The 14,192-nt window shown below is 36.4% G+C and overlaps 1 protein-coding gene across 23 annotated transcripts in view; it reads right to left on the bottom strand.

The window, feature by feature from the left end:
- The window catches only part of SUPT20H (SPT20 homolog, SAGA complex component), a 39,639-nt gene that overhangs the window by 13,624 nt on the left and 11,823 nt on the right, over positions 1 to 14,192 (bottom strand). For 20 of the 23 annotated variants that reach the window (XM_067713294.1, XM_067713300.1, XM_067713307.1 and 17 more), the window contains 11 exons: positions 12,343 to 12,459; positions 12,075 to 12,128; positions 9,473 to 9,612; positions 7,501 to 7,657; positions 7,345 to 7,401; positions 4,770 to 4,841; positions 3,473 to 3,630; positions 1,943 to 1,969; positions 1,348 to 1,380; positions 680 to 797; positions 20 to 122 (listed from right to left, as the gene is read on the bottom strand). In XM_067713294.1, coding sequence (XP_067569395.1) covers positions 20 to 122; positions 680 to 797; positions 1,348 to 1,380; positions 1,943 to 1,969; positions 3,473 to 3,630; positions 4,770 to 4,841; positions 7,345 to 7,401; positions 7,501 to 7,657; positions 9,473 to 9,612; positions 12,075 to 12,128; positions 12,343 to 12,459 — 1,036 coding nt within the window. The remainder of the gene's footprint in view (positions 1 to 19; positions 123 to 679; positions 798 to 1,347; positions 1,381 to 1,942; positions 1,970 to 3,472; positions 3,631 to 4,769; positions 4,842 to 7,344; positions 7,402 to 7,500; positions 7,658 to 9,472; positions 9,613 to 12,074; positions 12,129 to 12,342; positions 12,460 to 14,192) is intronic. The other 3 variants (XM_067713297.1, XM_067713314.1, XM_067713298.1) reach the window with 2 other exon arrangements.

Genomic DNA, 14,192 nt, shown 5'->3' with positions numbered 1-14,192 from the left:
AAACTAAGGAATGTAATACCTGAGGAACTATTTCCTGAGCTTGAGGGAAGTTTGATGGGTGGAGGTCGATGTTTTACTCCCTTCCCCAATACTGAAGACTGAACTGACAGGGTCTCCGGCTGCTAAGACAGTGACATTAAGCATACTCATTAAAATTAAGGTCAAATCAGAAATTCACAAATTAGTAACACTATTATAACTCCTGGATGAAAACACGGTTTAAAAAACTGCAATGTACGTTTAATGTTTATAGATTGGGTATTAGAGGTGTTTCAAAAAAATGTAATTCCACATAAGGAGATCCATGAGATAACTTACAGTATACACAGGATGAAGGAAAGATTTCTGAGTAATAAGGTAGGGAGAAAGTTTGAGGGAGAAGAGCAGAGTAAGATGACAGCAAAGCTTCACCCTTAAATCGTCTCCAGAAAAATAGTAACTGTTGACGCCAGGTGGGTGATCAGTATACACAGATGTTCATCACACTTTTTGCTCTACCTCTGTGTACATTTGAAAGTTTCCATCATAAAAAGTTAAGTAATAAAAAGAAAATCAAAAGTAAAAACAAAACTAAACAATACCCCTATCCCTCATAAAACAGTCCTTAACATTTCTCAGATTCCTTGAGAACAATTAGGCAGAAAAAAGTAACAGCACAAAAAAAGCTAAGCAAACACACTTCTGTTTCCTTCCCTGGAGAAGGCTGACTCAAGCTCGCTGAGCCACTGGAGCTATGCGACATCTTCACTGGACACTTGGCTTCGTTCTGGACCAGTTCCTGGTACTGACTGACTACTCTGAAATATTAGGGAGAAAACAGGTAATGATTAGCTAACTATTTTAAACATAAATTTACTACATAGGAAATGAATAGTAACTGTTAATGAAACAAGTTCTATCAAAAATAACACAAAAATTAAAATTAGACAATTTATCTTCGATAAAAGCACATTCTTCTAATATTTTCAATGACAAGCTAATGCTGAAAACATTTTGCTAATTAACAATCTAAAGATACTTGCGGTATCTTGTCTCCAATACAGAAATACAGGGATTATTTCACCAATAAGTAGCCAAAAGAACTACCCATTGACTCTTACTTATATTCTGATTAAACTGTTACCTAGAAATCATTTTCCTTAGCTACTGTAGATATATCTAAGTTCTCTTATTTAAAATAAAGCTACATTTTAAACATTATCCTTTTAGTTGTTATTTTCCTAATTCTATTTAAAAATCCTAGTAATACCTAGGCATAATTAAAATCAAAGCTTTGACTTCGAATGGAGTAGTCTCTACCCTACAAGAATCCATCCAGATCACAAATAAAGATGCAAATATTTTTACCTCTCAGCATCAGTCTTTGATCCAATAATGAACCTAAATTGTTTTTTAAAAAAGAAAAGTATTAGATAGACTTGTTTTAAGGAGCCCTGAGATTACTTTTGAAGACTTCCATATTTTAGTGACAGTAATTTTATAAACTGAATTAAAATCTACCAAGATATCAAGAAAACACAAATTTTAAAATACATTAAAAAATAGGAAGCAATGACCAAGTTCTGCATGCATTACAAAATAATTCTGTGAATAAGTTGGCTGACTTAATTTAAAGGAGATTTACTTTGGCAGAAAACCTATGTTTCAAAACAAAATCTGGGCTGAAAGTTACCAAGTGCTATACACCCTCACAAGTGTCTGTCCTACAGCAATATTCACTGAACTACCATGTACAAGGCCTTTGGCCTTCCTCTCACTTTAAACTTTGATTTTGGAAGACATTATTAATGTCTATATAGCAGGCCCTTAGAATATATTTTAGACAAGGAAGATGGTTTATCGCCAATTTAAATAAAAAGCCTTTATCAAGTCTTAAAAGAGTTTGACATTTATATGATTTCTTAACGTATTAAAATAGTGAGTTTGTTTATTTTTTAATTACCAATTTGAATGATCATCTGTGGAGAAGCTGAAATATAAAATATAAAAAAAAGAAAAAACTTGGTTAATGCAGCTCAAACTTTGACTTCATAGCTATAAATCAAGTAATTTATGAATATGGGAGAAGGACTAGAAGGTAATAAACCATGCAGCATTTCTGCAGCAACGTCCTGATGTAAAAGGCAAAAAATTCAATTCTCTTCTTGTCAAACAAATCTAATCAGTTGGTCTTTTGAACAATTTTTTTTTTTAATGAGAGAACATATGCCCTTGTGTTTGAGAAAAGTTAGTAACTATTTAAAATGACCAACGTGTATCTTTAAAGGGAAGACTGCAAAATACAGCTAATCGAAATATCTGATTTTTCTACTTAGCATACAAAAATAAAAACTGCTAATGTGAAAAAATAAGCTGAGGATTGATTCCCTGACTGCTGTTTCCTCCCATTGACTTTTACTTAGGTATTGGTGAAGTTACTCTTTAAAATCCATTTTTCTGCCATAGTTTCAATTAGTATTTTGTAAGGATTTAACATAGAGCTGGCCCCTACTTTTTTCTGCTGAGGTTCTCTTTATTTTTCCTTCTTTTCAAAACAGCATCGACTTGATTAAAAAGCATAACTAATAATAAAACTAACAAGGAAAACAAAACTAAATACTAGTACCTTGTAGTAAATACATGTAACCCGTAAGTTTAGGAATATCAACTTCAGTTGGCCCTCTATATTTGCAGATTCTGCATCCCCAGATTCAACCACCATGGAATGAAAATACTTGGGGGGAAAATATTCCAGAAAAGTCCCAAAAAGCAAAACTTGAATTTGCCACGGGCTGGCAACTAAACTATTTACGTAACATTTAAATTGTATTTATTACTTATTTACATAGCATTTACACTGTATTAGGTATTGTAAGTAACCCAGATAAAAGTACAAGGGAGGGATGTACAGAGGTTGAAAATACTACACCATTTTGATATGAGACTTGGGCATCTGCAGATTTTGGTATCCAAGGGGGTCCTGGAACCAATCCCCTGTGGATACCAAGGGACAACTATATATGTATTTCTAGAGCCAGTAACTACATTAAGCACCGAGTCTGTGTCCTTACAGGCAGTGCTGAAATATCAAGCATTTTTAACAGCTTTTACATTTAATTTACAGTGAACTTGCTTCCCATTTAAACAAATTATTGCCCAGAAGCACTTCATGCTCACAGAGAGGTAAAAGTCATAAGTGGCAACACATAAATATACCAAGAGGGATATGACGGGCATATCTTTCAAAGCAAATATAAGAAGAATTTACAGCACAGGTTTTTTTGGTTTTGTTTTTTAAAGAAATTATTATTTTAAAGAACTCTTGGACAGCAAGGTAACTACAATTTAAGTTTACTTAGGTCTGCTGACAAATCTAACTGGAGTATTTAACTAACAAAACAGGGAAACTTTTATTCATTAATAGTTCATCAGTAGTTGCTACATACATTCTGATGGCTTATTTTGTCAACTGCCTGTATTTAACAGAACTCACTGGGATGGAGACATCTGACTGTCACTCTCTTCGTCTTCTTTACATGGCTGTATTTTACCATAGTAAAGTGGATCACCAAGTGACTGCAAAATGGTCAGCTTTGTTTTCTGATATGGATTACCAGCTTCACATTCAAATATATAGTCATCTTTTACATCCTGAAAAAGACCGAGCATCCCAAATAAATACCTTCTCCAGTAAATACATAGTCAGAATTAACACAAATCAGAAGTAAATGACACACTAACTTACATCTTGCAATAAAAAGACACATGGGACATAGTCCTTAGACCTATTTAAGAGAAAAAAGCCTAAGGGAAAGAAGCTCAGGATTCTTTTTTCAACATGGTACTCTGGGAACAAGAGTTTCAACGGGATATTTAGTTAACAAAGCCCTAGTGAAATGTCAGAATTTCATATACTGAACATATGAATGCAAATATTAAATACTAAAAGGATAAAACTTTCAAAAGCAAACCTGTTTCCATTTGTCATTAGTCTTTTTGCTATTGCACATACCAAGTATCTCTCATGGGACTTCCCTGGTGGTCCTGTGGTAAAGAATCCGCCTTCCAATGCAGGGAATGCGGGTTTGATCCCTGGTTGGGGAACTAAGATCCTACATGTCACGGGGCAACTAAGCCTGCACGCCACAACTACTGAGCCTGCATGCTGCAAACTACAGAGCCCACGCGCTCTAACTACAGAACCCACGCACCATAACTAGAGCGAGAAAACCCGCATGCCGCAACTAGAGAGGAGCCCGTGTGCTGCAACGAGAGATCCTTCACGCCACAACAAAGATCCCGCGTGTTGCCAACTAAGACCCGACACAGCCATAAAGAAATTAAAAAAAAAAAAACAACTCTCATTTCACTCCTAGATTCATAATTAATTATGCCTATTAATTATGCCACATAATTAAATATGCCTTTAAGAAGTCACTGCAATTAGAGAAACATACACAAAACATTTCTCTTTAAAAATATCCTTAGAATAACTTATTAATTATTAATTTGAAACAGAAAACAAATCACAACTACCAACAGGGGACCAAAACAAAAGTAAAAATGCAGTTATGCATTAAAATCGTCCTTAGAATGGAAACCGCATTTTATGAAAAACAAAACTAAATTGTTGTTCCTTTTTTTAATTCACTGAACTCCCAGAAAGTTCTTAAAAAAACAAACAAAGGAAGATACCAAAATAAAGGCTACTGTACTTTGTATGTCTAATAAATTCAGATCCCAGATTAGAAACAGCATCATTAGAAATGGAGAGTGCAATGGTTACTTACATGGGCTGGCCAGATTGTTGGTTGTGAGTCATCAGATTTGATAGATTTTTCCACTTTGGCATATTTTTCCACCTAAGCAATCAAATCAAGAGACATCAGATATAATGAAATCAGTATTATGACCAAAGAGAAAAACCTAAATAACTTAATACAATACACTGAAACGGGGCAGGACCCTTCCCCAACCCAACCCCCGCCCCGTCCCCCTGCTTTTGTCTGTGGAAAAACTTTAGCCAAAGAATAAGTTTAATCAGAGAAGTGAGAAAATGCAGAAACAAAGGAAAACAGTTAAGAAGACCAAATAATAATAGTTTAGTAATGGAGCAAAGTCAAGGCCCTTTAGTTCCTCCTCAAGGGCTATAGATAATACTCTGAGCCCTATCCTGTGAGCTGTCTTGTAGATACTGTAACCCCACCAGGTGGAAGGAGTCAACTACATGATGACCAGGCTGTAGCCATGCCATAAGCTGCCACGATTCCGAGAACTAGCCTCAAAGAAATGGGAACAAACTGACCCTAGAAGTGAAGATTAACTGTCCCTAAAACAATCGAGATGCTGGTCAGACCACTGATGACCAATTTCAAGACGACTGTCAGAGCTGACTGTACTGTTTCTGCATGTAGCCCCCTCCCTCCGTGTATAGAAGCTCTTGCTCCCTGATTGTCAGGAGCGGTAGTCGGCCTTTGGAGAGGCGTCTGCTCTCCCCCACAGCTGCTGGCATCTAAAATAAAGCAAACTTAACTTTCCACCAAACTGGCCTCTTTACTGTCTTTTAAGTGGTGAGCAGCCAGACCCCACTTTCAGTTACTATACTTTTTAGCACAAAAATTCTTGAATCGCTAATAACACCAACTACTTATGCTTAAGTAGTTTAAAATTCTCCTGATATATATTCAATTAGACCAACTGGTTTTATAAATAAAACGAAATTAGAATCTCTTTTGCCATTAAATAAATGTAATAAACACAGCTGCTGTTTTGGACAGTGCCTCTTCTTTATGCTCCGTAAGGTGATATTACATTTGACTTTTAGGAAAACTGGGATGTCAGCGAGGTGATTAGGACCAGGATCTGGATCATTTCCTTTGGCTGGGTCTCTAATGGAACAGGAATTGTCATGTAACAGTGTGGACAAAACTAGGAAGAGACTAGGGAAGTTACATTAGAATTGGTAAAAATTTTTGTAAATCTTTCCCATTTTCTAGTCAGACTTGAACCATATATTCCATGTATCTCCTACCAGTCTGTGTGAACCAAAAGTTCTCATCTTCCTGGTAACCATGATTCTAAGAGTAACAGATTCACTTGGACATCTGGTAAAAATTCAGATTCCCATATCCCTCCCCTGGAGACCTGATTCAGTAAGCAGGTCTGAAATGAGAGTTTAAGTGTGTATGTTTAACTGGTATCCTAGATGCTTCAACTGATCGAGTTAGGCTAAGACACTTTTTATTAGGGCTTTGCTACTCAAGGCGTGGTCTGTGGACTCCAGTGCCACCAACCTAGGAGCTTTTCAGTATTGCAGGATCTCAGGTCCTAGCCCAGACTTGTTGAACTGGAACCTGCATTTTAACAAGCAACCCATGTGATTCGTACGTACGTTAAGGTTTCGGAAGCCCTGCTTTAGATATCCAGACTGCCCTCCGAAGCTAAATCCCACACTTTGGTATTTACACTAAATATCTCTTCTCAGGCCATGTTCCTTGAGGGGCGCATAAGTTACTGAAAGATAATGTGGCTTACTCTCTTGAGCTGTATATACAGTGTACTTCTGACGCTTCTGACAATTTTTTAAAAATCAAAGGTAATAAGAATTATACATGTGCTAGCCTGGGAAGGATGCACAGAGCAAACATCTGCTAAAATAACTGACCAATTCTAAAGAATTGAGTGAATAATAAAAATAGGAGAAATGGGGAAACAAAAGAAATATGGAACCTCCCATCAAAATTATCTTTCCTGTCTTTGCTCATTTATAGTTCATGTGTTTCATGGGCCAGCAAAGAATACCACCCAAGGTTCCTAATCTTGGCTACTGCTCCAATATTATTAATTTTTAAATTTAGCCAGCGAGAAAAGCATTATCAGGAAATTATGATGAAATATTATGAAAAAAATCAGTCATTTTATGCATATTATGTAATACGTACATCTTTTTACACATTTTGAAATACTTTGGTTATTATTCCTGCTCTAAACATAGACCTATATTAAGGAGTTACATTTTTAGACAAGTTAATGTGAAAATAGAATAGCTTCTGAAAATGAGCAGCTGACTTAAGAAGAGTCTTAGCACAAACAGAGAGAATGAACTAGTGGTTACCAGTGGGGAAAAGGAAGGGGGGAGGGGCAATATAGGGGTAATGGGGAAAAAAAGGGTTATTATGGTATTATATAAAATCACATGTGTGAAACTTCTGAAAACTGTAAAGCACTACAGAATTTAAAGAATCTTTCATTCAATAAAATAAAAAAAGAAGTAGTAAGAGTCTTTGTTTTCCCAAAGTTTAAACTACTATTAGTCAAACTTAGGAACCTTACATGAAAGGACGTGTAATTCATGCACTGACTTACATCCACTTCAGAAGGTATGGCCAAATTACAGGGACTCCGTTTCCACATATCCACACACTAAAAAATTAAAAAGAGTATAAATAAATACACTGAACACTGAAAATAAGGTAAGGCATTTGGTATGATAATAAGCTTCATTTAAAAATATATACTTACGTTTCCTGCTTTAGAAATTTTGAGGTCATAATGCTGACCTGCTTTTCTTTCCTTTCTTTTTTGTAAGAAATCAAGTAATTTTAGCTGAGGAGGAGGTGGACAATGAGACAGATCCTGCTGCCGATTCAGAGAGGACCTGGAATATCTCTTGAAACACCTGAAATATTAAGAGATTAGAAATACACAAAGCTAATACAAGAAACTCAGAAAAAAACATGGTTTAAATTAGTAGGTGTTAAATGTGTAATTAAATCACAAATATCTGTAGAACACTGTCACTTGCCAAGGAATGTTCTAGGCACTGGTGAAATAAAAATGGACAAGACTAACAAAATTCCTGCTACCACGTAGCTGACAGTCCAGAAGTGAAGACACACATATACAAGTAAACAGGTCAGATCATTCCAGATAACAATAAGCAGTAGGAGAAAAACCAGGGTACTGTGGTGAATACGTGATAGAGAGGGCAACATTAGGGAAGGGAAGGACTCTGAAGAAATGATGCGTGAGCTGAGACATGACAAGAAGGAACAAGCTGTGGAAAGATCAGGGAAGGAACAGTTGAAGCAGAGAGAGAGAATTTTAAAAGGTGCTGAGGCAGGAACAAAGTTGGCTTATTTTTAAAACAGAAAAATGAAGGGAGGACTAGAGCATCAGGGTCCACACAATGGGAGATGAGGTCAAAGAGCAAGGCAGGGGCCTTGCAGATGAATGATAATGCGTTTAGACTGAATGTGAAGTACAATGGGATGGTTTTCGAGGAATTTAAGCAAGTGGTGGCATGGTCGGCTTTGAGGTTCTCAAAACATTACTGTGGTTTGCTTATATGGCGAACAGACCAGAAGCAAGCGAAGGTGAAGTAGGAAGACCAGTTAGGAAGGATATTATTGCAGAAGTCAAGATGAAGATGATGGTGGCCTGGCTTAAGGCACTGGCAGTGGGCGTGGAGAGATGTGGACAGAGATACTAGGAGACTTTATAGGACTGCTAATGGATACTATATGGACTTATTTCACTATTTCCAAAGCTGCACCTTTTCCCCAGAATATATTATTTCCGTAGTAAAGCAGGGAATTTAGAAAATGGGTAGGTTATTTCAGCCCCTTCAAACTTGAAGAAGATCCAAAGTGGGCAACTCAAACAATTATGCAACGATAACTTAATGATGAGCCTACTATAACTGCAGACCAAATTAATATGCATTCTTAACTGCAGTCTGAATTAATATGCATTCTTTTACTTCATTAACTAGAAGAGATAGCTAAAACATTCTAAGACAAATTAACATGTTATAAAAAGGCATTTAGTTAGAAACTGACTTCTCAAACTGTGATCATTTTCCCAGATCTCTAAAAGAAATTATAAATTGTATCTTTAAAGGTAATATTAACAAAAATTAAACTGGTATTAGAAAGTGATAAATTATTCTTTCTGCTCATACCTGTCTCTTCTCAGAATTTCTATCTTTTTGGTGAACAAACTCTGAATTTATAGGTAGTTTGTTCTTCAAAAGAATGCAGAAAATGCATCACTTCAATATAAAGCAGAGTACATATTAAAAAAATCCTAATTCTTACACAATAAAAGTATTAAAAGACAATTAAAAATCCAATTTTAAAAAATCAGGGACTTCCCTGGTGGCACAGTGATTAAGACTCCACACTCCCAATGCAGGGGGCCCAGGTATGATCCCTGGTCAGGAAACTAGATCCCACATGCATCCTGCAACCAAGAGTTCACATGCCACAACTAAGGAGGCCACGTGTTCCAACTAAGCAGCTGGTGAGCCGCAACCAAGGAGCCGGTGAGCCGCAACTAAGACCCAGCACAACCAAATAAATAAACAAATAAATATTAAAAAGAAAAAATCAGAGCACATTTATTCTTTAAAGGGAAAAGATACTATAAATGGCAAAATTTAGAGCTACCGCTCTAGTTCTCTTTTGGTTTATCCTTCCACAAAGGTAATTACCGTTTCATTGGGCGCGTGTTCATCTTTTGCTTGTTATAGAGCAGCCTGTTTGCAGTGCAGGTTACAGCTATAGAAGGATCAAGACACAGTGGTTCAGCTGTAGCTAGAATCAGTTGGCTCTCAAGCAGAAGTTTGTCTTCCTGAAATATGTAAGAGCATACATCAATACCAGATTTAAGATTTTCAAATCATACATATCACTTAATCTAGAGATATTCCTTGGAATATTTCTGCTAAGGAGTACAGTAAAATACAGTATTTCAAGTTCCAAACTAAATGTGTAAACTTTAGAAACTTGACAGCATAATGAAACTACTAATGGAAATTCAGTAATTGGTACAAAGTGGTCAAATTATAAGACTGCCTATCCATTAGCCCAACAAATATTTACTAAGCACCTACAATGTGTAAGACACTGTTCTAGACCGGGGGCGGGGGGGGGGGGGGTGGATAAATCATGAAGAAAACAGATAAAATCCTCTGTCCCCACAAAGCTTACAGGACCAAGATAGATGACAGCACTTTCACTAATTGAGATAACAGTCCCATTCTATACTCAGCTTAACTTCATTACAAGAATAAAAATGACTCCACTAATACTGTATAAACTATATACACCAATTCCAAAGTTTATACAGGCTTTTTACCAGTATCATTTAACTTACTTTACTGAATCCTATTTTTCTTTTTTTTTTTGCTTAAACTCTGAAATATTTTAATGGCTATTAACTCAATTTTTTAAAAGTCAAATGAATCAATTAATTACTGCTGAATAAAAATTTTTTCAAAAAAGAAACATTGCGGGCTTCCCTCGTGGTGCAGTGGTTGAGAGTCCGCCTGCTGATGCAGGGGACACGGGTTCGTGCCCCGGTCCGGGAAGATCCCACATGCCGCGGAGCGGCTGGGCCCGTGAGCCTGTGCATCCAGAGCCTGTGCTCCACAATGGGAGAGGCCACAACAGGGAGAGGGCCGCGTACCGCAAAAAAGAAAAAAGAAAAAAAAAAAAAAAAGAAAAAAGAAACATTGCTTCTTTCACTAGGTCTATTCAACTTATTATGGAAATTTTCAAAAATACACAAAACAGAAATATAACGACACCCACGTACCAACACCCTATTTTATTTAACAACCGCCCCTCTTTTTTTTTTTGTTTTTCTTTGTTTTCCTGGAGTAATTTTAAATACATTTTCGATGTTGTATTATTTCATCTGAAAAATCCTTCAGGACGCACTTCTAACTGCTAAGGACCTCTAATATCCAGTCTAGACAAATTCCCATTATCTCAAAAGTGTATTCTTAGTTGGTTTGTTTGAATTTGAACTCAAACAAGGCCTACACATTGTATTCGGTTTTTATCTCTCAAACATTTAAAAAAAAAAATTCTGTAACGATCACCTCTTCCCCCATCTTTTTTTCTTTTCTCATGAAACTGATTTGTTGGGATTTGAGCAACTGCTTCCTCAGCGTATCATTTAACTGGGTCTGGCTGGTTGCTTCCTCATCCATGTCATTTAATGGTTTCTCTTACTCCATAAATTACTTTTAAACTGTTGGTTAGATGTAGAGGCTTGATTTAAATTAAGGTTCTATTTTTTAAACAAGAGCTCTTCAACAGTACTACCGTATACTTTCTCGTCCGCCACGCAAGGAGGAACACAAGGATTGACTATCCCACTTTTACACCAGACAGTTTAGACAGACTATAGGTTTTTCATATCTAAGAAATACAGCCATCTAGATTCATTAAGACTTCCAAGTTGATGACATTTTAAAAAGTTTATCATTTCTTTTACACTTGTTAGCTGAAATTTTTCTAAGGAATTTTCCTTGAAAAGGCAGAATAAAGGCTTTGGTCTCTCCCATTATTTACCAATCTTCAGAGTAAGAAATCAATGCCCTAAGAACCTCCAATGATGACCAGTGAGTTTGTTTTTGAATATTCTTTTAATAGCTTTTAACCTTCTTGTAAACAAAAAGATTACAGCCCAAACTACAATACAACACTTGATAGTTACTGATGAACTGAATCTTAACTTATAATCATATTTCACAGCTAGAATAATTCTCATTATTGATATTTTCTTTACTTTAACTATACCTCTTTATAGTAACAGAGAAATAAGTGAACACTCTTGTGAGTGGGCACCTCACATATACTGAGCCAGCACTGGAGGACTAACTGGCTATTCTCCGAATAAGAGACGTCTCCAGGTAAGAGACGTCCCCTAGGGCTACAACCAGTATGGATGGCAAAAAGACAAGACGAGCTAGGTCTGCTTTAGAATCCTAGATGACAGAATATCAGCATCTATTTGTATCCACAACAAAACATTCTGTTTGAGAGGGGATACAAAACTATGTTTCAATTGGGTGAGGTCAGCCTCACCCTATTATACTATGCCCTAAAAGCAACTGGGACTGAACTGTTAGTTCCTTGAAGGATTACTGCATCTTTGTAGAGACCCTTAACTTCTAAAGCTCATAAATCAATCCCAAACTTTACTCATAAATAGAATTATGAGCAGAAAATATCTTTTGCTTAACTTAGTAAATATTGTTTCATCCTATATATTACTGTTTGGGATTAAAAAACAGAACTAACCTGGGTCCATTTATGGTTATCACTTGTTATTGAATGTACATCACAGATTAAAGTCTAGAAGAAATAAAAGTTAAAAAAACAGATTAATGTATAGGCATACAAACATATGAAGACATTTAATAAGTAAAACTCCAAATAAAATCTGAAATACTTCTTTTTTTTTTTATTTATTTATTTTAACATCTTTATTGGGGTATAATTGCTTTACAATGGTGTGTTAGTTTCTGCTTTATAATGAAATAATACTTCTTAATTAAACATTCCTTACCTGCATTGTTGGACGTAAGAGAATGTGCCTACTTTGGTAACCAGGAGATTTCATGTTACTGGACTGCCTGTAGTCACGTATTTCTGCTATGACACATCCACAGTGAAAAATATTAACCTGTTTTGAGTGAAAATATATAAGTAGATGTCATTTTTCAGAAGCCTAAATAAGTGGGTTTATATTGAATGTTTCAGGTTCTTTACATTCTTATGTAATGTTTCTGACCACTCACACACTCTTAAATGGAATTCCTTGGTGGATTTACCACCATATAAACCCTTTAAAAGCAACTGTTTATGTTCATCATGACTCAAGAAGCAGTTTAACACTGTTTAACTGTTTGCTAGTAATAGAATGACATCTGGCATTTGTATACTGTTAATGTTACAGATAACTGGTATCGCTGTTCTTTTTTTTTTTGGCCGTGCCATGAGGCTTGCGGGATCTTCGTTCCCTGACCAGAGATCGAACCTGCGTCCCCTGCACCGGGAGTATGGAGTCTCAACCACTGGACCGCCAGGACGGGAAGTCCCTGCTTTTCTTCTTGACACTCACTGGCTCACTGTTGTACTCTTGCTAACCCTGTCATTATTATAAATTGTCAATAACCATGCCAGAGTTTCAGCTTATAGATACAACTGCTATATTTGCTCTGCTAAAATTTCCAGAAGATAGGCTTTACTAATAAGAGGAAGAAAGCTAACATTAATTCAAATAATAATCTCTGTTAAAGATACTGTTTTTTAATCCTTTTTCTAAGTCCAAAGGTAAGAATCTGTCACTCAAGTCTTGCTAATTATCACTTGCCACAGTCGCTTATGGTATTGTGTGTTTTCACCATTCAGAACTTTTAGTGGGTACTGTGACCTCCATGTTGTCAGTCATTATTATGCTCATGCTTTTTAACCAACATTTACTGAGCCACTACAATGTGAACTGTGTGTCATTTTTATCAAGAAGCTTCATAGATAAAGTGGTGAGATACTTGCTCAGTGTGGTAAGACAGGCAATAAACATGTAAACAAATAAACAAGGTAACTTGAGACAGTGAAAGCTACAGAGGAAATAAAATAGGGAGGGGCTTAATTTAGACTGTGTGCTCAGACAGAACTCTCTGAGGGAGTAATTTTCTGCTGAGACCTGAATCACAATAAAGGGCCAGACATCTGGGACAGATGAGAAGAGCAGAGGGAAGAGCAGATGAATAAGACAGGTATAATAAGCTCGGTGTGTTTTAATATGGAAAGAAGTCCCGGACGGCTGGAGTGTAGTGAGTGGGGATGAGAACCAGGAGGTGAAGACAAACAGAAAGGCAGGGGTTTTGTACACTGAGGGGACACTGGAGAACTTCAGACAGGGAACTGTGTTGTTGTTGTTTTCTGTTTTTGTTTTGTAAGCTTAATTTGGTTGTCTGTGGAAAACTGATTTCTAGGGTTCTAGAATGAAAACAGGAAGTTCAGGAAGGTAACTATAGAAGGTCATGACCATATATTTTGAAGGTACAGCTGACACTTGCTGGTGGACTGAATGTGAAAGGTGAGAGTATAGTTATCTGTCAGATTGGAAAGACTGGTAACAGAACTGGTTTGGGAGGTAAAAATAAAAAGCTGTTTTGTCATGGTAAGTCTGAAGAACCTAATCTATATCCCAGTAAATATGTATATTTGGAGCTTGGTGGGATAGTCATTGTGATAGAGATAAGCAAGGGATTAACTGTCATTTTTTTAAACTCATTAAGCTGTTTGAGATCATCCAGGGAGAGGGTGTTACTAAAGAACAGAATCCCTAGGACTGAACCCTGAACATATTTATGGGGGAACAGAGATGACAGCAAAAAAGACTGAGACTAG

The sequence above is a fragment of the Pseudorca crassidens genome, chromosome 18 (assembly GCF_039906515.1).
Source record: "Pseudorca crassidens isolate mPseCra1 chromosome 18, mPseCra1.hap1, whole genome shotgun sequence".
Classification (NCBI taxonomy): Eukaryota; Metazoa; Chordata; class Mammalia; order Artiodactyla; family Delphinidae; genus Pseudorca; species Pseudorca crassidens.
The sequence above is the reverse complement of the archived record's forward strand: the minus strand, read 5'-3'. Positions and strand labels throughout refer to the sequence as shown.